The sequence below is a fragment of the Trichosurus vulpecula genome, chromosome 3 (genome assembly GCF_011100635.1).
Source record: "Trichosurus vulpecula isolate mTriVul1 chromosome 3, mTriVul1.pri, whole genome shotgun sequence".
Classification (NCBI taxonomy): Eukaryota; Metazoa; Chordata; class Mammalia; order Diprotodontia; family Phalangeridae; genus Trichosurus; species Trichosurus vulpecula.
Window position 1 is genome coordinate 400,415,286 of NC_050575.1, and position 24,700 is coordinate 400,439,985.

Below are 24,700 nucleotides of genomic sequence, written 5' to 3' on the forward strand. Positions count from 1 at the left end.
AGGGGAGGGTCCCAGAGCTGCCGTTACTGACATCCAGTGTAGAGGTCAGCTGTGGCAGACACCAGGATCGGCATGGTTCTGAGCCTGCCCCGCCACCCCCAGTCAGGATGGGAGGGACCCTGCTTGGGGGTCCTCTGCTCAGTGCTCTCCAGGAGGGGCGCTCAAAGAGAGGCTTGTGGACCACTCCCTCCCCAAAGGAGACCAGGAAAGAGTTACATATTTGATAAAATGCACCTCCTACATGACAGCCTCCAGATTGCCCCCCAAAGAAGCGAGAGGGGGCCAAGTTGGACAGCTGTTTATTGGAGAACAAAGTCATCAGCAGGAGCCCCGAGGTGGCCCTCGCTCCTCCTCCCTGTCCAGGAGATGCACAGAGCTGTGACCCCGGGTGGCAGCCACGCGCCTGCCCACCACCGGCAAGGAGTGTCTGAGCACTGTGTGGTCGCTGGAGCGGAGGTCCGCGTCTCTCAGGACAAAGTCCACACAAGCCCCAACCTGACAGATGTGGCAGGGCCCCAAAGCGGGTCCAGGATGGGGAGAATGGAAAGAAAGGCGGTGTGGGTGAGAGAGCCGGGCTTCGGGCCACACTGCAGCCTGGGAGCTGCAGGACAGAACCACAAAGCCTGGGGGTGGCGAGAGCTGGGGGGGGGGGTCCTCTGCCTCGAGTCCCGGCCCAGCCCCATCCTCCTCCCTGCGTGGAGGTCCTGGGGCTGGGCTGAGCAGGGACCCGGGCAGAGGCTGTACGTTCGTGCACGGGGACGTGCTGGTCATTCAGTCCAAGGGGGCCATGAGCAGGTGCAGCTCCCGGAAGGCACTGCCGTGGCGGCCACTGAGGCCCGACTTGGTCTTGATGAAGTGGCTGATGTTCTTTAGCTGCTTGTAGCACAGCCTGCACTTGTGGAGTCTGAGGACAGACGGAGGCTGAGCATGAGGAAGGGCCAGGCCCCACCGTCCCAGTCCCGGCCCCTGCGGCATCCCTCCTTGGAGCCCTTGGAAGGAGGCAGCACGTGGGCTCCAGCCCCCTCTGATGGGCTTTCTGGGCCTCTAACGCAAGGCTCCTGGTTTCCAGCCACCGGCTGCTTGACCACTGATACAGGGGTGGCCACCCTGGACAGTAGGGTGTGACTGGGGCTGGGCAGAGTGGGCTCCCCTCAACACCCCGCCTCCCCATTATTACTGGTCAGCCTTAAAGCTCCCCCTCCTTGGCCTAGCCTAGGCCTCTCCCTCGTCCTCCCTTCTTCTGCCCAGGCCCTAGCCTGGAGAGGGCTCCCTCACCTCTCCTCTCGGCTGATGTCTACCCCCACAGAGGGCGGGGCGGCCAGGATATCTGTGATCAGGGGCAGAAACCGCTGCAAAATCAGCTTTAAGGAGGTGCATCCCGTTTGCACGTAGCTGGAGAAAGATGTGCACAGTGGTAAGAGGGCCTGGGACCAGCTGGGCTTCCAGGGAAATCCACCTACATCGGACCAGCTCACTTGGTCTAGGCCTCAGGACCACCCTGTGCGGAGACTTCCTTTCAGTCACAAAATCAGAGACTTGGGCACGACTGACTTCCCAGTCCCTGGGCACTTTGAGGGGAAGAGGGAGAGGGGGTCTAAAGCTGTGGTCAAGCCGGCTTTTCTGGCCATGGGTGACAGCTCTCAAATAGCCCCTTGGTTTTACAGAACAGGGCGAGAGGCATCCTAACCTTGTTTCAGGACAGCTTAGTGGCACAGTGGATAGTGCTAGGCCTGGAGTCAGGAAGACCTGAGCTCAAATCCAGCCTCAGACACTTCCTAGCTCTGTGACCCTGGGCAAGTCACTTAAGCCCATTTGCCTGTTTCCTCATCTGTCAAAAGAGCTGGAGAAGGAAATGGCAGACCACCCTAGAATCTTTGCCAAGAAAACCCCAGATGGGGTCACGGAGAGCTGGACGTGACTTAACACCCACCACTTTAGTTAAGTTGCTGGCAGGGTGACAGAGAGCGTGCCTTAAGCAGGGGCCACGGGTAAATGGAGCCAGCTGTGGCTGAGGACAGCATCATCCCAGGCGAGGGTGGGGCTCTGCCACCACCTCATCAGGCCCCAGGGTCCAGGCTCCCACTGGGCTCTTACAAAGGCTCTAAAGTGAGAGGCCCAGTAGCCAGAGCTGCCAGCCCTGCAGCCAGGAGGACCCCAGTTCAAAGCCCGCCTCTGGCTCTGTGGGGGCAAATCATTTAACTTGTTGGTGCTCTAGGCAGAGAAGGGGCTGGCCTGCCCTCACCCAGGAGCTCCTTACACATCATGTCCAGCACCTGCCCTAGAAGAAGAGGGAGGGTCAGCCTGAGGCCGTCAGGGAAAGCTGGTGACCCCAGTGGGCAGGAGGCTGCAGGGTCACACTACTGGCAATGTGTCTGTGAGGCACGGGTGGGGGGACCGTGTGCATGTCAGCAGGCATGTACATGTGTGCATATTTACACGTGTGCACATGTGTGTGTGTGCATGCAGGCATGGCAGTGGCGCAGCCTTCTTCACCTTTCATATTTGCTTTGAAGCAGCTTCTCGATCTGCGGGAGGACAGTGGTGCAGAGGTCCAGTTTCCAAAGAGACCTGTGGGACAAGAGGAGAGCGGCCAGTCTGAGACCCTGCCCAGGGTGAGGTTCAGAGTCCAGCCTCCACCCACCCTGGGCCAGGCCCCAGGTACTCACGCTTTCTGATTCACTATGTTGAGGAGGTCGACCACCACGGACAGGTCGTTTATGGCAACAGCCGAGTCCACGGACGTCTGAGGAGACAGAGGCATGGCCCTAGAGTTAGGAGCTGCCCTGACCCACCTCTGCAGCTGCACTAAGGTACACAGGGGGTGAGAACTGCCCCAGCCACTGTGCCCCGAAAGCCAGAACCCTAGTGAGGCTGGGGGACCCCGCCCCAGAATCAGGATTTTCAATGCACAGTGGATGAGGACAGAGGGACCAAAGGCCAATGAAAAGAGGAGGTTTTTCCATCCATCCTAGAGGCTGAGGAGCCTCTAGGACAGGGCTGGGGTCATCTCTTGTCTCTGCCAGCCCAGGGTTCCCCCACCGTGGTGCCTGCTCCTCTCTCCAGTCTGGGCCCAGTCAGAAGAACCCACGGCTCAAGGGAACAGCCCTGGGGAGGTTGGGGGACTCCTTCTTGCCTTGATGTCCCCTGTGGTCCAGACAGCCCGCACCGTATCCAGGTTCTTGTGACGGCTGGTCAGAACCACACACATGGTATCATGGCCCTTTCGGATCTGGGACATGGCATCTTCATCAACCATCTCTGACTGGTTGGGCATCTTCACAGCCTGGGCACAGGGGCAAAAGGCTGGGTTGTTGGGCTGGGAAGGGTTGCCAGTGAAGCTGATGGCAGGCCCACTGGCCCACAGAAGGAAAAGCTAGGCCCAGCGCTGTTCTCTTTCCCTCTAGCCCTGTCCTCCAGAACCCCCAGCCCCAGTGGATGCGTAAGGTTGCCCAAGAGGGCCCATCCGATGCAAGGTGAACGTGGTCTGTCCCCCCAGCCCTGATAGCACAGCCTCCCTCCCATTTTCCTTACAGGCAGGAAGTCAGAGGCTTTGAGCCCAATGGGCTCATTTCTGGCAGCAGGAATGACAGTAGGCTCAGCTTTGGGCATCGGGGTGGAGGTGGCAACAGGAAGCCTGGGCACAAAGTCAGACTAGAGGAAAAAAGAGGAGACGCTGGTAGAGGGCCTGACAGCAGCCACCCCCGTCCCTGCTCCGGATGCCATGGCAGGCTTGGCCCAAGATGAGTTTGATCTCTGTGCTCTCCTCCCCACAGTGCCCTGGGCACAGCCCACACCCCAACCCAGCACCCTTGGGTCTCAAGGCCCCAGACATACGTTTCCTCTGTTTGGCATCGGAAGCTGGATGTCCATGACCTGGCTAGGCTTGGAGGCCTCCTTTGCTATGGCCACGTCTGAGGAAAAGGACAAAGATTTGCTGGGCTCAGACCCTGGCTCCCAGAGTAAGAGAGTGCTGGGCGGGGGGCAGGAGGGGATGGTCAGGTCAAGGGGCCACAGGTCCTGGGGACTGTGCCCTGACGCCCTCTCCCACCTGACTTACCATCCTCTGGAGGGGCGGGGAATGGCTCACTCCTCTGGGGTGGAGTCCGACCTGCCAGGTAAAGTGAAAGGGGCATGAGGTGATAGGGCCATCCCATCCCCGCAAGGCCAGCATGGCCTGGAGGCAGAAGCCCTGGTCCAGTCTGGCCTCAGCTCCCCCAGCTTTTCTGGGCCTCTCTTTCCTCATCTGTCCTCCCAGGCCTGTCCTGCCTGTGGCCTAGGACTCACTGATGCTATTCTTGGGCTGGAAGATCTCCTTGTAGTCCTCAGCATTCTGGATCTCAGCCCTGGACTCACGCTCGTCACGGTCGTCCTCACTGCTCGGGCTGCGCCTCTCGCTCTCAGAGTTCTGCTTCACCCTGATGTGCCCAAGCCCAGAGGGGGCAAGAAGCATCCATCAGGAGAGAATGAGGGAGAAGAGGGGAGAGGGGAGGGGAAAGGGAAGCTGTCAGGTAAAGTTGATGGCCAGGCGGGCCGCTTGTCCAAGGCCAGGCCTTGAGCCTCTGCACCTGGCCAAGCCTCTCCATCAGGGTGGATCCCTGCTCTGCAGAGCCAGCCCTGGGCTCCCCAGCTCACCTCTGGGGCTTGCTGCAGGCCGTTGCCGGCCTCTCATAGCCTCGGCGGATGGAGGAACCGGTGGGTGTGGGCTGAGCCACAGGCCTGCTGTCCTGTACTGGGTCATGCACAACAGTCCCAGACCTTGTGACCCGGTTCAGATCCACCACATAAGAGGAAACATTGCTCTGGGCATAGGATACACCAATCTAGGCTCAAAGAAACCAGAATGTTAGCAGTGGGAGGACCTGTGGAGACCGTCCAGTCTAAGCCCTTCATCCTCATTGCACAGGACAGGAACCCAGAGGGGAGGAAGCCCCTGGGGGGTGGGGGGTGGCGCAGCGGGACAGACAAGTGGAGAACTTCAAATTAAAGCCCACTGAGGCTCTGCTCATCTGGCAGACTGGCAAAGCTGGCCCATTAGGGCTCGGTCACAGCTGGTCGGGCCAATCTGGAAAGCAGCCTGGAAAGCCGCCCCATTTAGACTCATCTCATCACGACACTGAACAAGTGTGACTTAAAGACTTCAGAACGATGATCAGTGTGGCGATGGAGGCCCCTGATGGAGCAGGTGTCTAGACACAGAAAACACAGGAGCTTGTACTGCTCAACTGGGCAGATCTGCTACAAGGAGTTTTTGGTTTTGTTTTGGTTTTCCCCAACAAGGGGGGCAGGTAGGAAGGAGAGAAAATAGATTTTTGTTATTTTTTAAAATTACATTTAGTCTTTAAAAAACAAATATATTTAAAGTTACTGTAAGCATTATAAAATATTTGGGAATCTACCTGCTAAAAGAAACCCAGGAACTATATGAACACAATTACAAAAAACTTTTCAAACAAAAAAAGTCAGATCTAAATAAGTGGAAAACATAAATAAGTGGGTAGGCCGAGCTAATACAATAAAAATGACAATTCTACCTAAATTAATTTACTTATTCAGTGCCATACCAATCAAACTACCAAAAACTATTTTCTATTCATCTGGAAGAACAAAAGGTCAGAATATCAAGGGAATTAATAAAAAGAAATGCTAGGGAAGGTAGCCTGGCTATACCAGATATTAAGCTGGTAAAATTAAAATTATATAAAGCAGCAGTCATCAAAACTACTTGGTATTGGCTAAGAAACAGTGTGGTGGATCGGTGGAACAGGTTAGGTACACAAGACACAGTAGTCAATGACTACAGTAATCTACTGTTTGATAGACCTAATGAGTCCAGCTTCCGGGATAAGAATGCACTTTTTGACAAAAACTGCTGGGAAAACTAGAAAATAGTACCACAGAAACTAGGCACAGACTGATATCTTACACTGTATACCAAAATAAAGTCCAAATGGGCACATGATTTAGCTAAAAAGGCTGATACTATAAGCAAATTAGGGGAGCAAGGAATAGTTTACCTGTCAGATTTATGGGGAATGGAAGAATTTATGACCAAACAAGAGACAGAGAACATTATGAAATGCAAAATGGATAATTTTGATTACATTAAATTGAAAAGCTTTTGTACAAACGAAGTCAATGCAACCAAGATTAGGAGGGAAGCAGAAAACTGGGGATTTTTACAACCAGTGTCTCTGATAAAGGCCTCATTTCTATAATATATAGAGAACTGAGTCAAATTTATAAGAATACAAGTCATTCTCCAATTGAGAAATAGTCGAAGTATACGAACAGGCAGTTTTCAGAGGAAGAAATTAAAGCTATCTATAGTCATAAGAAAAAATGCTCTAAATCACTATTGATTTAGAGAAATGCAAATCAAAACAACTCTTAGGTGCCACATCATACCTGTCAGATTGGCTAACATGACAAAACAGGAAAATGATAAATGTTGGAAAAGATGTAAGAAAGTTGGAACACTAATTCATTGTTGGTGGAGCTGTGAACTGATCCAACCATTATGGAGAACAATTTGGAACTCTGCCCACAGGGCTATAAAAATGTGCATACCCTTTAACCCAGCAATACCACTTCTAGGTCTGTAGCCCAAAGAGATCAAAAAATGGGAAGAGGACCCACATGTATAAAAATATTTATAGCAGCTCTTTTTGTGGTGACCAAGAACTGGAAATCGAGGGGATGCCCATCACTTGGGGAATGGCTGAACAAGTTGTGGTATATGAATGTAATGGATACTACTAATGGATAAGAAGTGATGTGCAGGCAGACTTCAGAAAAACCTGGAAAGACTTATATGAACTGATGCTGAGTGAGGGGAGCAGAACCAGGAGAACACTGTACACAGTAACAGCCACAGTGTGCGAGGGCTGATTGTGATAGACTTAGCCCATCTCAGCAATGCAAGGACCTAAAACAATTCCAAAGGAAAAATGCCATCCACATCCAGAGAAAGAAATATGGAGTCTGAAAGCAGGCTGAATCACACTGTTTGCTCTCTCTCTCGTTTTGTTTCTTTTTTCTCGTGGTTCATTCCATTGGTTCTAATTCTTCTTTGCAACACGACCAGTGTGAAAATATGTTTAATGTGAATGTATATGTAGAGCCTACATCAGATTGCAGCCATCTTGGGAAGGGAGAGAAAATCTGGAACTCAAAAGCTTGTGGAAGTGAATGCTGTAAACTAAAAATAAACAAACAAATAAATAAAGCCAACAACTATAATGGGGGGAGGCGGGGCTGAAGCTGATGATGTCTAGAGGGCAGCCATCAGTTATACTCTGTTGCTGGGCTGGGGTGGGGGCACGGGGGGGGGGGGCAGGGGGGAAGGGGCCTCAGAGAGGCTGGCCTGTGGGCCACACTCACCAGCTGGTTGTTGCAGGTGGTCAGGTCAGCCACCCTGCCCCAGTTCACCAGAACCACATCAAAACAGCGCTCAGGCTCCCAGCCATACACTCGAAGGGAGTCTTGGCACCCACTGTACAAGCAGCAGCCATCGGGGTTGAAGAGGATACTCCTGGGAACAGGCACTAAGTTAAGAAGGGATTCCCCCACGAGCCTTCAGGAAGGTCCCCGCCACCTGAGGGAAGTCCTGGCCTGGCTTGAGGTCACTCCCAGAAGGTGCTCAGAGACCCGGGGTGGTTTTGGAACAAGCTCTGCTGTGGTTGGCCTGAGACCTGAGTGTCCATCTTACCAGACCCAGGCCACGGGTGCAGAGGGGACTAAAGCCACTGTGAAGATGCTGGACCCAGGGATCAGGACCTCCCGAATGCCTGAGGCAGAGGGCAAGCTAAGGGCACACCCATGTACCTGACAGGCCCAGGTTCCCCTTCAATGCAGCTGACCACTTGGAACTTCTCCAGATCCCAGAAGCGGATGGTTCTGCAAGAGGAAATGACCCCAGGGAGATAGGTAGGCCTATCCCTTCCTCCCCACCCCACATGGTGGTCCCCTGTCTCCTAAAGAACTCCTAAGTGGGAGCAAATCATGAAGACCCAGACTCTCCCAGAATATCTGTCCAGGGACATAACCAGAGATAGCAGAATATGGGCCCTGGACCCAGCCACACCTAGAGAGACGAGATTTTTTCTTCTTGCCTAGATGAACAAGTGAGAGAATGAATGTAAAAGCATTTATTAAGGGCTCAAAGGTTCAAAAGGACATAAGGAACACAGGGGATAGAATATATAGAAAAGGTAAGAAATGAGATGGGTCAATCTTCTCCAACACGGTCAAGTTCTGCTCAAAGACCCAACTAACAGCTATCTTGTATCCAGGCTGGCCAGATGCTCTTTCGTTTGGACTCCTCTGGACAACAAACACCCAGAAATGCCTTGGCCCTTGGGGGGATGCTCCTGCTCTCTGGCTCCAAAGCGTACCCTGAATTCTCAGTAAGGGGGGGGGGCATGCACTTCCCAAGGCTGGGCAGAAGGAGGATGGACAAGGAGAACTTGGGCCAGTCCACACACGGCCCCCAGGTGTAACCCCAGCACAGACCTGGGGTGGGGCTAGCTCACAGGCTCTGCCTGCCCCTCCCTCTGCTTACCTGTCAGAGCTGCCAGAAGCCAGGAGGTACTCATTTGGGTGAAACTCTACCACATTGACAGGCCCCGTGTGTCCCAGGAACTCGGACATCATCTTCCCAGCAGTCAGATCCCAAAGCTGGGGAGGTGAGAGAGCCAGTCTTGAGTGCAGAGCTCACCAGCGGGGGTTTTCAGGCTGGGACGAGGCCCAAGGGCAGAGCACGGAAACTTTAGCTCTTGTGGATAATGGGTCCCACAGAAACACTGCTTCTGCTTTATTCCCTCCCAACCTCTGAGTCTGCCAGACACAGAACACACAGGCTCCACTGGGCACTGTTCCCAATACTGATTCCATGCAGGAAAGGAAGGTGCAGCCTCCCCGAGGGCCAAGACCCGGCCTGGCCAGGACTCTACCTTCACGCTGTGGTCATCTGCAGCAGATGCTAACCATTTCCCATCGGGGCTAAACCGAAGACATCTGACAGCCTGAGTATGTCCCTGAAAGACAAATGGCACATAACTCAGCCATCTCTATGGACTATACCAGGCCTGCCCATTCAAGGGCTCAGGCAAGGACGGGCATCTCAGCAGTAGACAAATGTGGGATCCTCATTTCCCATTTGTTTTCCACATCTGAGATGTTGGGAAGAAAGAAATGGTAAGATCTGGCAGGTAACTGGATATGTGGACTGAAGTAAAGGATGATGTGGAGGTTACCAATCTAAGAGATCAGAAAACTGGCAAGATGGCCATGTCTTTGGCAGAAATGAGGGGTGTTTGAACAAGGCTGGGTTGGGGAGAGGGCTAACCAGTTCCACTTTGGCCCTGTTTGGGATGCTGCTGGGACATCTGGGTTGAAGAGCCCACTCTTGGACTTTCTGCAGCTGGTGATGCAGGACTGAAGCTCTGGAGGGATGCTGGGATCTGGACAGACCCATTCCTGAGTCATCAAGATAATGAAAGTCACCAAGTCAGTGCAGGGGGAAAAGAGAAGAAGCCCGAGGGTGGGCCTGGGGGATGGGGGTGGTAGGACAGAGCAAAGAAGCCTGACTAGGAAAAGTCAGACATGTAGGAAAAGAACCAGGAGAGAAGACAGAGAAGAAAACATCCAGGAGAGGGCAAGAACGATGAGGACGGAGAAAAGGTACCTAGACCGAACCCCTTAAGAGATCACTGGTACCTCTGGAAGTCCCAGCAGTCAGCAGCTGGGCTGAGAGGGATGGAGAGCTGGCGAGGACAGACAGCTGTGTCTTAGAGTCTGGCTGAGAAATATGAGGTGAAGGCTTAGTGGTGTGGGAGGATCCAGTGAAAGGTTTCTAAGGATGGCGGAACCTGGGTATGTGTGAAGGCAGGAGGAAAGAAACCAACAGAGTCAGAAAGGCCAAAGCTTAGACAAGGGGTAGGCATGACCAGTGGAAGGGACGACCGGCGGGCAGGAGATCTACCAGAGAAGCCAGCACAGGAAGGGATCAAGGGCACGTGGAGAGGGATTGGCCTGGGGGAGGAGAAGGTTTGCCTTATTATTAGCGGGGGGAAAGTAAGAAGAAAGAAGGTGATGTCAATGGGATGAAGGGAAGAGGAGAAAGAGCCTGGAAGAGTCTCTCTGGGGAGTGAGGCTGGGAATCAGCATGAGAGGAATAAAAGGACTGCTGAGCTGAGGGAGGCCCTGGTAAAGTACAGATCACCTATCCTCAGCCAACAGGGCAGTGTGGCATCCCCCAGCTCCATTCAGCAGATGCGAAGAGGAGGAGAAGGCAGACGCTGAGAAGCATCCAGAGTTGGGGTCTGGCAAGGGATGAGCATGGACAGGACAAGCAGAGAGATCTGAGAACGAGGGAAGTGTGAGGAGGGAGGAAGTAAAGCTGGGGAAAGGGTAATGGCCAAAGAAAGCCTCAAGGGCCACTCCTCCCTCCACCAGACGGCCGCTCTCCTCTGTCTGTGGCCCAAACACAGCATAATTCTCTCCCTGTTGTATCAACCAACGACAACCTCTTACCTTATACCGGAACACACAGCCTTTCCTCCGTATGTCCCAGAGCTGTGGAGAAGAGAACCAGAGGAGAGGTCAGCAGGGTGGGAAAAGCCACACCAGCACAGTGGGAAGCTCAGGAAGACTCAGCATGGAATGGGACTGAGTTTGGCTCCTGGCTCTGAAGTCTGGACCTGCCCTATCCCTACATAATCAGCATCCAGAGAGCCGACTGTCTGGACTGAGTCCCCCCTGACCCCCAGCACAGGCCCTGGCCAGTTAGTCCTAGAAGTTAGGGAGATGCCATAGTGAGTATGGGCCAGAAATGGGGAGGAGTCCCTCACCTGGGAAACATTCCTTCTTCACCATTTCTCCAACACTGAGTGTCACACAAAAGTGTGCTGGGTGTCTCAGTCGGTCCCTGCAGTGCTCAGACCACATTTTGGAGTGGCCTTACCTTAATGTTTGTATCCTGAGAACCAGAGGCTACAAACTCCCCATAGGGATGGAAGTCCAGGCTGCAGATGTTGGCTTTGTGTCCCATTAAGGTACGAAGAACTGCCAGGGGAGAAGACAAGAGAATCGGGATTAGGGTTTTGTTGTTGTCTGACACAAGGCTGGCCACTTCTGCCATGACACAAGTCACTGACAAATGAAAGGCACACCAGGAAAACCCACATGTGCAGGCTGGTCCCATCACCCCCACATATCACTGAGATCTCCAGGGAACACTCACTCGCCGTGCTCACCTGTCACACATCCCCACTCTGCAGTAAAGAGGATCCTTTCCAAGGCTTACATTTCTCAGGGTTAAAGATCATATTCGAGGTTTTTGAGGAGAAGAGAGGGGCCAGAACCCTTGGGACTCTCTGCCTGGGCGGCCCTCTCAAAGGTCCTGCTTCCCTGATTACTCAAAGAGAAGTAACCAATCCCCCAGAGATTTTTTTTTTTACAACTTTAAAGAAACTTGATTCTGTTTTAAACACATGACCTATGTGTCACAGACAAGTCAGGCAACAGTCATTTTATTAAATTCTTGGTACTCTGGACTCTCTCTACAATCTTTAATCTTCTCAATTGTGCTTTTCTTTTTTAAGCATTAACATTCAGCGTTCTGTAGGGAAACCAGTCTGCCTCTGATGCTAGCCCAGATTTTCTTCTCTTCCCATCACACTTTGGTTAAGCCGCCAATAAAGTCTTATCACGTTGCTGTCTCACTATGTGCTTTGCTGGCATATAATAAAACCAGTTTTTTGAAGGGTGCCACTGCGCCAAAAACAGACGCACCTTTAACCAACAAGCTGCTGCCCAGTCCCCAGGGATCCTCTGGCCTCAGGCAGCAAGGAGGGCTTTCCGAATCCTTCATCAGCTGATAAGGGGTGGCAGGTGCCCATCCCTGTGTGGGAAGGTTTCCTGAGGGATCTGTTCAGACTCTCTAAGACTGCGGCCAGGTTAGGGAGTCTTCCATCAGTGGGGAGGGGATGAGCTGGCATGTCAGCATCCTTCTTTCCTCCTGGTTGCCGTTTTTACCCTTTATTCTCCCGCGGGGCCCAGCCAGAACAAGATGGCCACCCCACTACCGGTCAGGAGGGGCTCACTAGAACACCTGATCCAGTCCTGAGTTTCCATGAGGCATCTTGGTCACCATGGCAGTTGTAGGCTTGAGGACAGGGAGAATCCCTACCACCTTCAGCTCTGGCCTTCTCTGCTTCTAAGAGGAGAAAGTTTGCTTGGCAAATGAGGCACGAGAACTGTGGCCTAAGAAAGCACTGCTCTGCAGATCGTGAATTCAAGTTGAACATGTTTATACAACTTCTTCTGCCTTGGTTTTCCAAGTATCTGCTATAAACCCTCTGACTTCACACCAAGAGGGAAGCTTCAGGTATCTGTTAGCTTCTGCTGAACCAGCACATCTGCTTGTGGTTTGGGCCGGGCCCAGCTCTGAGAGGGCCCCTGGGGTCTTAATGTACAAGGATCCACTTATTTCCCTCCTCCTGTCGAAGGTACTGGTCCCCACTGCCCCCCACCCCCACCCCCTGCCACTAGTGCTTTTGCTCTGAGGTTATGCCCCAATCATCCTCTCTACACCTTGTCCACACATAGCTGTTTGCCTGCATCTGCCCCCATTAGGACACAAGCTCCTTGGGGTAGAGTCTGAGTTTTTGCCTTTCTTTGTACCCCCAGGACTTGGCACAGTGCCTGGCACACAGAAAGCCTTCAGTAAATGATTGTTTAACTGACTTGCTAACTTGCCCACAAGTTTCCAAGGAACTTGTTCCCACAGAACAGAATGTGTGTGTCTGCAGTGAATTTAGTCCTGGGGGGGTCTAGGATGAGAGCAGAATCCAAAGGGCTCATTTGTCCAGCTCCACTCACTCAGAACAAATCGTCCTTCTTAGAATTCTCTTTTTACACCTTTTCAGAGAATTTCTGTATGCATCATCTCCTCTGATTCTCATCACAGCCTTGACACCTCATAGAAGGTAGAAGCAGAGAGGCTGTTACCCCATTTTGTGGACGAAGAGGCTGAGACTAAGAAAGACGAAGGTCATCTAAGGAGTCAGGAAGAAGCAGTTCGACAGCAGGCCTCCCCTTCCCTGTCCTCTCTCCCCAGGCTGTCTAGCTCTGGGACAAGCCCAGCAACCCTGCTCTGGGCCTTGGGCCCCCTCTTTTTCCTTTATCTCCTCCCCATCCCCATGTCCCCAACCCCTAGGGGACCCCCTGTCCAGTGCTGTGCTCTGGCCTTGTGTTCAGTGCTCCCTGACTGTTATAGGCCTGTGCAGTTGGTGAAGGATGAGTGGGGCACACAATGTTCCCCATCCCTCGCTCCGCCAATGTACCACCTCCGCGGCTCCTCTTTCTTAACAGGGCGTCTCAGAAACCAGGCTTCCATCTCTGTGAGCTCAGCAGTCTGACTAAGGAGATTCCAGCGAGGGCCATGCGCCATCACTCCTGATGCAATGGCTTGGTGAGGAGCCGCAGGACCAGTTAGTTGGGGTGTTGCACTTCACAATCACTATTTGTTCTTGCCATCTGATGGGTGTTTCTCAAAAAGGGTTGGGAATTAAGCCTTCCACGCAGTTCTTTATTCTTGAGCAAGAGCAGGTTTTCCAAATGTGACACAACAAAGTTAGCTGCCCTGTGGTCTACAATCACTGCTATTGCCGTGACGGAGATGGAAGGGGGCACTCGGCCAAAGGCATGCAGCGGCAACTTTGCGGTGCGCAGGGAGGCTTGAGAGGAGGCGGACTGCTAGAATGGAAGCCTGTGTCTGGAGCCTGTGTCCCGGCTCCTTACCCAGAGCCCACTGGGTTACTGGCTGGAAGCATATTTTGGTCAACATTCCACAGAAATGCTGATTAACTAGAAACACAGACAATACAAGACTGAGTGTTGCCAAATTCTCCTTCCATGGGCAACATCACTCTCAAGGCCCTCTCCCTGCCCTTACTTCTAGGGGCTAAGCAAAGACCCACATACTTTCTGACTAAGGTCCAAATCATTTAGAATAGACTGTAGAGCATGTCCAGCAAGCTGACCAGGCCCAAAGGCCATTTATTAGCTTTTAATTATCATTAATTAGCTATCACAAGCTATCTCAAAGACTTTTCCCCCCACTTGGGGAACACATGGTAATTACTGATGACACTTTGCGTTTCTCCCCACAAGACATCTTTCCCTTCTTCCCTTTCTTACTTCTCCCTCTCTTCCCCTCAATTCTCTTTTCCTTTCAACTTAAATCGACATTTGCTGGGCACCTACCACGTGCAAAGCACCAGACTGTACTACGGGGTTCACAAAGATGAACAAGACAAGGTCCCCACAGCATTTACAGTCAGCAGGACATGAGGAACCACGGTATGGTGCAGGAAGACATATAAGCATTACAAATCAAGTATTCTAAGAGGGCAGGGAAAAGAGAGATCCCTTCTGGCTGGGGAGGAAAGGGGATCACCAAGGACTACAAGGAGGAAGTGGCATCTGGGCTGGGCCCTGGACGGGATTTTGGCAGGCACAGATGGGCAGAGGGGACAATATAATTAATGAGAGGAATAATAACGTCAATAACGTCAGCTGCCCCGTGCCTCTAGCACCTCGCTGGAACAATGGCTGGGCCGGGCCCCGGCCCGCGTGCTGCTCAGAGCCGTCTGCATGCCATCTTTGGCTCCTGGCCTCCATCGGGGGATCTGATCGTTCGTTCTCCTTGTCGTGGCAGAGAAGGCCAAACCTGCAGATGGCAGAGGACCCTGTCCTTAAGCCATCTTTCACAGACGACAAGATGTGAGGTTTCTGGGAGGAGCCTCTCCTCTTCCAGCTTTATGAGGCCACCAGACCTCCAATGGATACATGAAGACAAAAACAGATGGAGAAGAAGCAAAAACCAAACCTACTTTTGGCAGCTTCCAGGTCCCATACGCGAATGGAGCCTGACTGGGATCCGGCCACGATGAGCTCCTCGGGGGTGTTGAGTCGAACGCTCTCCACGGGTGACGTGTGGCCGGTCAAGCTCTGTGGACAAGAGACAACCGGCCTAGAGGAGCAGCACTTTTCAGAGAAGGGCCAGAGCCTCTTTTTCTTAGAGAAAAGACAAAAGCTGCGCAGAAACAGTGTTGGACTGAGACAAGGGGGCCTGAGCTCCAACTCAGGCTTTGTTGCTAACTTCTGGGGAGATCACTTTTCTTTGCCTCAGGTTCCCCAACTCTAAAAAGCTGATGGTGTCATTTTAGAGGATTCGATGCCATTGCCCCGGCCTACCATTCTTCTCCTCCCATGAGACCCTTTTAGCCAAAATCAGCAAAGGCAGACACTCTGCCTTCTCCATGCTCCACTCACGCACACGCACGCACATACGTGCACGCACACACATGCACACACTTGCACCTCACATACACTCACACACACACTCACACACACACACATGCACACACGCACATCCCCCTTCCCAAGACAACACTCAGAGCCCAAGTGCAGATTTCCAGCACACGTCACATGGCCAGAGCCAACACGCCTACGGAGGGGGATGGATGCTGCTGCCACATGCAGGCCCCTTTGATATTACCTGGTCCCTGGGATGCTAACTGCAGCGTCCAGCTCTGCCATGCTCCCCAGGGGCTCAGCTTAGCACAGAGACATTGTGAGAAGGTCCTGCTTGGGAGATGAGGAGATTCTCACGTAGGTCAGAGCAGGCCAGAGCCATTGCAATAAAGACCCCAGGAGAGATCAAGGGGGCTGGGCTTGAACTTAGAAGGGCAGAGGTCCTTGCAGGGCAGACGGCAGCCCTCTCTCACTCCCCAGGACTGGGCTGACAGGCAGAATCATTGTCTCCTGCCACCTTGGCCTCACTCTCATCAGACTAGGAGATGAGTGATCGGAACCGCCTCTGAAAACGGACCATGCACTTTGCCCCTGCGGGGGCTCATCTGAAGCATGCCCACATTCTTGGCTAATTCACCTGAAGGGTAAACATGAAACAGCAGCCCCCTTCTCATCTGACTGGATGCGTGGACCCCAGTGACTTAGTTCCCATTAAGAGTGTCATCTCCCAAGTGGGCCTGTCCCAAATGGAACCTCACCACGTCCACCTGAGTCTACCAGCTGAGAAATGGGTCTATTCCCCAGGATGAGAGAAGGTCCCATAGCAGCCACATCCTTTGCTCATCAGGCCCTTCCCAAACACAGATACTGCTCCTGCCCATTGGCTTCAGCTTATCTATTCTGCCCTCCACTCTTACAATATCTGTCTTAAGATCAGAGATTTGAGGGCAGGAAGGAACCCTGGAAGCCATTTGGCCCAACACTCTCACTTTACAGATGAGGAAACTGAGGCCCTGAGAGGCTAAATGACTTTTCCAAGGTAGCACAGGTTGTAAGCAGCAGAGCCAGGATTTGCACCCAGGTCCTCAGACTCAAATCCAGCACTCTTCCCCTTCCTGAGAGGCTTCAGGGGCTCTAGCTCCACAGGCCTTGGTCAGTAGACTGTCAGGTTAGAGGGAGCATCTCTCCCGAGCTCCTTGGACTCACTTGGTAGAACAATGTGAATGGATGTGAGGGAAAGATGACCCAGCGTCTCAGGCCTGGGGTCAGTGCCTGCTTCTCCGTCATTTCCTCCCAGACCCTGCCCACCCCCCACTCTGGTGCTTCTTACCATGATGCAATTGGGCTTGTTAACTGACCACAGGTTGACCCGACAATCATCTCCTCCGGTTGCTAAGAGCCGTCCTGAGCCTTTGCCCAACACCAAGGAAGACACATTGCTGGCGTGGGCCACAATTTCCTCTATAAAAAGTATAAAAAGGAACAGAATGGAACAGAGACACACAGTCACTGGGCGCCCCGGCTGCTTACACCCAGAGGCTAAGGAGCTGGGTTCCCCCACACTGCCCTGACCAGGATTGGCTCAGAGCCTGAAGGCCCTGGCAGCCTCAGCCTACAGCTCCAACTCTACGGCTCCCTTCTAGCACCTGAAATGCTTAGTGGGGACAACTCCAAGCTACAGTTTGAGGTTGCGAAAAGGCTGAAATCCCCATCCTAGACAATAGGAGAGCGGCTGCCATGAGGCTATGCATGGTCTGCAGCCAAAACAGGGAGCGTGAGGAGCCCAGAGGAGGAAGTGGCCATCAGGATCCCCTTCCCAGACCACAAAGGGCTCTCACATCCATCATCAAGGAAGGGGAATGGCCAGTGAACCTCAGGCAAGCTGCTGACCCCTCTGGCCTCAGTTTCCCCCTTTGTAATATATAAAGGGGTTGGACTAGAGGGTCTCTGGGTTTAGAACAATGACCCCATTACTGATCATCACACTGCTCCTACAAACTGGGCAGAGAAATCCTTATGACCTTCACTTTACTAAAGAGGAAGGTGGGCCCCAAATGGTAACTGACCAGCCCTGGGGCAGCCTTTCAAGGCCCAGAGATTCAGGGACCTCTGAGGCCTGGACATCTGACCCCTCACTCTACAGAGAAGGTCCAAGGAGGTGAGATGCTCCAGTGCAGGCACATGACCGGGCAGAATCAGAGCTGATGTCTGAGCCCACCTGGGCCGGAGCCTGATGCGCCTCTGGGACTGAGATGGCGGGGTGTGAAGGGGCCTAAGAAGGGGTGAATCTGTGCAGGGGGAGGACCCCGGAGGCTGCTCCAGGCCTCCTTCCTGACAGTGTGGAGCCAGAAGCACACGCTGTGTTCAGCCACCTGAGCAGGAGGAGGGGAGAGGCGGTGGGGGCATCGGGCCATCCCTGGCCTGCAGCAGGCAAAGGCTTCCCACATGGCAACTACACAGTCCTGGAGGGCCGGGCATGGAGCAGAGCATGGACCCAAGAAGAAGAACTTAGTCTTCATGTCCCAAGTGTCATGGGAGTGAGTGAGACATCCTCTGGGGCAGAGTCAGCACGGCTGACCTGAGCTGTGCCAAGGCCTCACTGCAGCAGGGACCGCTCTGGGCTTTCTTGGGTCCCAGTACATGGCTCTGCCCTTTCCCAGGTAGCACAGCAATCGGGTGCCAAGTTTTCTGCTTTCACAAAGGGGCTTGGGCATCACGGGGGTGGAGGGAAGGCAGGGGTGCTGACTCTGTTCTGGAAACAGGCTGGGCTTCACTCTCCTGAGCTCTGAGGAGCCCCCGGAGGCACAGGCCCCGAAGGACTGCCGCTGACAATAGTGGGTGTCTCCAGGGCAGCCTGCACGTGTGAGGATGACCCTTCCTCCCGAGGATCTCAAAGTACTTCTAATCCTGCGTTAGCCCTGCAGAATGGCCTCAACAAGGATCTAACTACAAATGCCTTACTGAAAACAAACCTGAAGGCCAGAGGGTAGAGTGGGGGGGAGGGGCAGGGAGGTCAGGGGTGACAGCACTGGGCCCCTGCTCTGAGCAGGCACTTTGGCCTTCTCCTTGGCCATGGGGCTTCTTCCTGTGTGAGTACAGCAGGGCTCTGCTCTCTGAGGAGTGCTCGGGGTATACTTAAAGTAGCGGACTCACAACAAACCCTCGTTGGACTAGGCAGCAGCCATGCAGTCTGTTCACCTCTATCTAGCAACATGCATTCTTTCTCCCTCCCTGGGGACCTGGTCTAGGCTGTGCCACTATTACTAAGTGATCTTGGGCAAGTCACTTCCCACCCCTGGCCTCAGTGTTCCCTCCTGTAAAATGGAGCTACTGGCTGGATTTTTAGAGCCTCTTCTCCTGCTGCTGCTGAGCACACTTCCTGGAGGCTAAGGCAGTGACTCTGCAGGAGTGGGGGAGGGGGAGAGTGGCGAGTGCTGCACTGAGATTAGATGGTCATCAGGAAGAAGAGCATCTGGGCCCTGGAACTACCAACGGGCAGCTGCAGCTGGGGAGAGAACTGAGCAGGGAATGGAGAAGTGCTTCTGATCTGGGAGGGCCAGGGGCAAGAGGCACATAATCAACCAGAAAAATGATGGCTTAGGTGCTTGTTGAAAATAGCAGTGATATCATCCATGGGTTCCAAGAAGAGAAACCAGGCTGCAAGCCCAAAGCAAAGCAATGCCCGCCTGCTGCCATCTGCCGCAAGCCAGCCTCCAGATCAGCCCCCAGCCCTGGGCCCTCCTGAAAATCTCATCGCATCTGCAGGGCGGCCAGGGCTGACAGCGCCAGCTGCATCCTGGCCACCGGGGAATGGCCTGACCTCTGGACTACAGCCCTGGACCACACCTGACAAGCAAAAGTCAGGCAGGAGCTGTTTCCAGACCAGAGAAACTAGGTCTTGCAGCAAGCCACACATGAGTGGGAAAAGGGGGAGTCCTAGGCTTAGATCACCACTCCTGACTTGGCCTCTGGTCCCTGAAGGATCAGATCCCACATCAGGTCTGTGGAGAAATTTCTCAGAAGCATCCACCCCATGACAGCCCCTGCCCCACCAAGAAGTCCTTCGGACAGTTGTGACATGGGTGCCAGCTCGTGGCCACATGGGATATTCAACAAGGATTTGAGGTGGCCAGAATCACTGGCCAAGAGCTGGAAGCGGGTGACCTGCCTAAGCTCACACAGGAGTAAGCAGCATCCTGACCTCCAAACTCTGGTCCTCATCATCGAATTCAACTCTCTCTTGCCACCATCCCAGGAGCCTGGCCATGGCGGGAAAAGGGGGCTCAGCTATGGCGGGGGTGGCCCAACTGTCTGGCAGAATGATTCAGGGGGAAGCCAGGCCTTGTCTTCCATCTCCAGTCAGAGACCCTTTGCAAAGGTGTCACCCTGATAAGGGCTCAGCTTAACCCAGGAAAACAAACATTATTTTTTACTACAAAATTCCCCTAAAGGTGGCAGCAAACCATGGAGGGCATGTTCTTTAGTCTACTCAGTCCAACCCAGCAGCCTAACTCAAAATCCTTGGGCCAATAAGAAAGGACACCAGGGGGCTAAAATGAGCAGTCCCCTCTGGAACACTCCATTCTCCAGGGGACAACAGGTGGCTAACAAGATCATCAGGCAGACAGCAGGAGAAAAAGAAAGGCAGGACACTCACGTAGCTTCCATGCGGTCTTGGTAACAACAGGGGTGGCCATTTTTGCAGCTGTTCCTTTCAGTTGGTGTGCACCCCCAAACCAACCAGAAAGGATTGCAAGGGGAGCTCTCCACTTTCCCAGTGGGGTGGGGGAAGAACCCCCCCAGACTCAAGTCTCAAGTTGGAGCGTAGTTTCGACACATCCAGGCAGAGACAATTCCCTGTTTTGTGGCCCTTTGTTAAGTCCAGTTTTATAACATCCAAGCAAGCAGTCTGTGCCTGCCAGTATATATCCCAGACCATGAAGAATCAGTTTTCGTCCATTGTAGAGTTATGTTGATCTGAAAAGGAAACAAAAATTCATTTAAATTAACCTGACATAACATGAGCAGGGACATGAGCTCCTGAACTAAAGAAAAAACAAAACAGTGTGGGTATCCAGTCCCCTAAACAAAAACTCTGGCTTTGGAAGGAATGAGGAGGTGTGTCAAGTTCTCAGTAGTGGCACCTAGACAGTGGATTCTCTTAAATAGGATAATCTTGATCAGCAACAGAAAAGGAGCATCCTTGTGAAGCCTTCAACATGGCTATCTAGAGACAGCTATGCAAGGTTTGTTTCCTAACAGGACACAAATTCAGGGAAAGGCTTGATTTTTACAAGGACAAAATGCAAATCACTAGAGATATACCACCCTATTCCTCCCTTGCAAATCAAGCAACGCCTCCAAAGAGGGCTGACAAACCCATGCCGGCCCACCCAACACTCGGTGGTTAGAGCAGAAAGACATTTTTCCAGGAGCTGTTTCAAAGCGAGATATGATGGAAGCGAGGGGGCCCAGAGGAGCCCCTACCTCACAGGTCCCAGAAGGAACCAAAATTTAATCCTAAGGAGAATATCTCTTTATAACAGAACTAAGTCCCATTCTCCCAAATCACCTACTTTACTCCCCAGGGCAGTAGCCAGAGGGGTTGACTTGGAATAAAGGGCTGAGAACCCAAAACTTCACTCCTCGGCCACAAGGTCTCTCTGGGCACTCCCCACCACATGTCACTATTCCTTCGAGTTCCTCCAGTCCCCTTTCCCTCCTCCTCCATGTTACTCCCGCCCTCCTGTCTCTGCTCTGGGCCACTCCTGTGCTGTCTTCTTTTCTCTCAATCCCACTATTCTCCTCTACCTTCCTTTTGCCCTTACTCAGTCCTGGTTAAGGGGTTCCTTCCTCCTGTCCTCTTCCATTTGGCCTCCTTCCCTTCCTCCTGTCCAGTTCTATTGTGTCCCGAGCCTCCCATTTCCTCATTTCTTCTTTCAGTCTATCCCAATGTCTCTGTCCTGTATCTCTTCATTCTGCCTCCCATCCTCCCTTCCCCCACTATCCTCACCCTTCTGCCCCTACCCACTGTCTCCTCCTTCTCTCTTCATTGTCACCTTTCTGTCCCTCTTCGTTGCCTACGCATTGTCTTCATCCTCCTTTCCCTCCCCATTATGCCTCCCATCCTGTCCTTCTTCAATCCATCCACCCACTGTCACCTCCATTCTGACCTCAATTATCTCTGCCTTCTGTCCCTCTCTATTCTACTTCTCATCGTGCTGTCCCTCTTCATTCTCCCCTCCATTCTGTCCCCCAATCATCCCCTTCCTCCTCTCTCCTCCATTCTGTCCCCCGATTATCCCCTTCCTTCTCTCTCCTCCATTCTGTCCCCCAATCATCCTCCTCCTCTCTCCTCCATTCTGTCCCCCGATTATCCCCTTCCTTCTCTCTCCTCCATTCTGTCCCCCAGTCATCCCCTTCCTCCTCTCTCCTCCATTCTGTCCTACCACGATCTCTCTCTTTTCTCTCTTCGGCCTACTCCCTCATGGTCCTCTCCCATCTGCCCATCTTCATCCTGTCCCAATATCCCCACCCTTTTGCCCCTCTTCCTCTCTGTTCCATCCCCCCATCCTTCCGTCCCTCTTCCTCCAGTCCCCCCATCCTCCTGTCCCTCTTCCTCCTGCCCCCTCCGTTCCACTCCCCATTCCCCCATCCTTCCGTGCCCCTGGCCCCGCCCCCTCAGGTCCCTCTCTCTATTCTTCCCCCCTCCCCCCGGCGCGCGCCGTTTCCGTTCCTCTCCACTGCCGGGGGTTGGTGCGACCCGGGCCGGAGCCTAGGCCGGGCCGGGGGAGGCCTCCTGCCCTCGGCCTCTCGAGGCATCCCCGGTCCCGGCTCCGCGGCTCAAGGAGGCACGGACCGGGCCGCTCCCTGCCCCTGCGGCCCCTCAGCCCCCAGCCCTCGCCCCCTCCTATACCTGCGGCGGCTGCAGCGGCGGCTGCCCGGACGGTGGATCAGCTCCCAGCGCGGCCCCCACCTGACTCCATCCTCCGACCTGATTGGCCGCTGCTTGACAACCGACCCTCACAACAAAACCTCCGGCCTCCGTCCCCGCCTACCTTCGCCCTCAGGCCAATCAGCCGCCTAGGATGTCACGCCTCCGGGAAATCTTCACCAATCAAGATAGGCTCTGGCGCCTCTCTCCCTCATCACGGCCCCTCTTTCACTTATTTCGACTAATCACAATGAAAGGGTGTTCGAGGTCCTCCCCCTGGTCTACGGTGAACCAATGTGCTCCTGCGATTTCTTAAGTCCCGCCTCTACCTCCGAGCTCCATCCGTCCTGGTCCCTCCCCCCGCCACCATCCTCCCCATTCTCATTTACGTTTGAAAGTCTGCGGCACGCCTCCAACGGCGTCCGCACCAATCCCCTTAGCAACCATCCAGATTCCAACCAATCACAGATCTCATTGTTGGGAGGCCAGTCGCTCATCAGCCAATAGAGAGAATCCAGGGGAGAGCCATGAAGTAGCTGGGCTGTCATATTGATTTTGTTCAAGTCTGAGGCGGGATCATTCCTCCTCCCCCATTCCCTAATATCTTAGTGTCCAAAGGGGGAAAAGTGACCTTCCAGATTTGACTCCTCCCTCTACTCCAGCCCTGGAGCTCGAATGTGGCCAGGATATTGAGTCCACGTAGCCAAGTGTTCAAAGTCCAGTTCTCCAGGGAGTCATTCAGTGGGTGCTGGTTCATAGGTTGTACGATTGTGGAGCTGGCGGATGGAGATCTCAAGTCCACCGAGATCCAGAGAAGGCCCAAGGCCAGGAATGCCGCGATGAGGTCAAAGACAGAGGACACTCCGATAGCAGCCCTTAGTGGGCTAGCAAAGAACTGGAAGGAAAGTGGGAACCCACTGATTAGCAAAATGGCGGAACCAATTTTAGTCTATGAATGGAATGTGATGAATCTTCCGGCTCCTTAAGAAATACTGGGATGAAGAGTTCAGAGAAACCTGAGAACTCTTATATATACTGATGCAGAGTGCAGTGACCCAAACTGAAATATTACAATGTTATAAATAAAAACCCCGCAGAACTCCAATCAATGCAATGAATCCTGGTGACCTCAGAGGCAAACAGGCCAAGGATGTCTCTGACTTCTCAGCAGAGAGGTGGTGGACTGCCTATAGGTGTGGCTCTTGGATGTGGCTTGTTGCTTTGTTTTGCTTAATCATGCTTTGTTGGAAGGGAGGGTCATTTTTGGAAGGGGGGGGGCGTGGAGAGTAAGAGTCTTTGGAAAATAATAATGTAAAAAAAGACAATAAAACATTTTAAAGAACATTGTAATTCCCAGGAGACTAACTTTATTGACCTGTTTCAGATTTTATCAGTTAACAAGCATTTATTAGACTCTTACTATGTGTCAGGAATTTTGCTGAAAACTGGAGATACAAAGACAAAAATGAAAAAAAAGTCTATGGGACACAAAGACAAAAAAATCCCTGCCTTCAAGAGGCTTGTATTCTAGTAAGACATGTACACGTATAAGTATGTGTATACATATGTATATATATAATATATAAAATATACACACATGTATATATGTATAAATATACTAGTGTATTTCCTTGTATACATTATAATTATTATGTTTATATTTATAATATAAACAATATAAGTTAATGTATTTATATTAATATGCTATATTCTAGGTAATGTATTATATATTATATATACTATATTATACTATATATAATATATATCATAATGTATATAAGGGAGTGCACTAGAAAGAAGGGGAGGGGGTTAGGGATCAGGAAAGGCTTCTTGTAGACTTGATATGCTGAGTTTTGAAGGAAACTACAGGGATTTTTTGGTTTGTTTGTTTTTGGAAACTAGGCATTCTAAAGGCAGAAATAATGAGGAAGTACACTTCAGATGTGGAAGATGGCCAGTCCAAAAGCATAGAGACAAGATGGATTAATATGTGTACAAAACAGAGTAGGTCAATATGGCTGGATCAAGAAGTTCTAGGAGGGGACTAAAGTTTAGGAAGACTAGAAAAGTAGGCTGAGGCCGGGTTGTAAAGAGATTTAAATAGCATAAATATTTGATCCCAGAGGTGATAGGAGGGACAGCTAGGTGGGGCAGTAGATAGCTTGTGGGGCCTGGAGTCTGGAGCACCTGAGTTCAAATATGGTCTCAGACACTAGCTGTGTGGCCCTGGGTAAGTCACTTTACCCTGTTGGCCTCAGTTTCCTCATCTGTAAAAGGAGCTGAAGAAGGAAATCACAAACTACTCCAGTGTCTCTGCCAAGAAAACCCCAAAAGGGGTCATGAAGAGTCAGACATGACTGAAAATGAACAGCAACAACAGAAGAGTTTATTTAGAGGAATGGTATGATCGGATCTGCACTTCTGGAAAATCACTTTGGTGAGAGT

At 52.4% G+C, this 24,700-nt stretch overlaps 1 protein-coding gene across 3 annotated transcripts; it reads right to left on the minus strand.

Moving 5' to 3' along the window:
* Nucleotides 1-283: 283 nt before the first annotated feature.
* On the minus strand, nucleotides 284-22,644 carry KATNB1 (katanin regulatory subunit B1). 3 transcript variants are annotated; one of them, XM_036752708.1, is made up of 20 exons: nucleotides 22,238-22,644; nucleotides 19,979-20,298; nucleotides 16,652-16,782; nucleotides 14,898-15,015; nucleotides 10,964-11,064; nucleotides 10,534-10,575; nucleotides 8,952-9,035; nucleotides 8,561-8,676; nucleotides 7,825-7,896; nucleotides 7,381-7,531; nucleotides 4,633-4,820; nucleotides 4,285-4,415; nucleotides 4,058-4,108; nucleotides 3,835-3,911; nucleotides 3,532-3,651; nucleotides 3,134-3,283; nucleotides 2,667-2,743; nucleotides 2,494-2,568; nucleotides 1,276-1,392; nucleotides 284-904 (listed from the first exon to the last, which is right to left on the minus strand). In XM_036752708.1, exons 2-20 carry the CDS (start codon nucleotides 20,016-20,018, stop codon nucleotides 772-774), a joined length of 1,974 nt encoding a protein of 657 aa, XP_036608603.1. In that variant the 5' UTR covers nucleotides 20,019-20,298; nucleotides 22,238-22,644; the 3' UTR covers nucleotides 284-771. The 3 variants fall into 3 exon arrangements, with proteins under 3 accessions (XP_036608603.1, XP_036608604.1, XP_036608605.1); XM_036752709.1 differs by lacking the exon at nucleotides 22,238-22,644 and adding an exon at nucleotides 21,150-21,308; XM_036752710.1 differs by lacking the exons at nucleotides 19,979-20,298; nucleotides 22,238-22,644 and adding an exon at nucleotides 15,566-15,651 and having other exon boundaries at nucleotides 16,652-16,725.
* Nucleotides 22,645-24,700: the final 2,056 nt, after the last annotated feature.

What these genes read in the sequence shown, in the direction of transcription:
- KATNB1 (XM_036752708.1), bottom strand. Translation starts at nt 20,018, where the DNA reads ATGGCCACCCCTGTTGTTACCAAGACCGCATGGAAGCTAC. An exon ending in GCTGTGTGTTCCGGTATAAG is followed by an intron (nt 9,036 to 10,533) that starts GTAAGAGGTTGT and finishes TTTGTCTTTCAG; the next exon opens with GGACATACTCAGGCTGTCAG. An exon ending in CCACCTGCAACAACCAGCTG is followed by an intron (nt 4,821 to 7,380) that starts GTGAGTGTGGCC and finishes CTTTGAGCCTAG; the next exon opens with ATTGGTGTATCCTATGCCCA.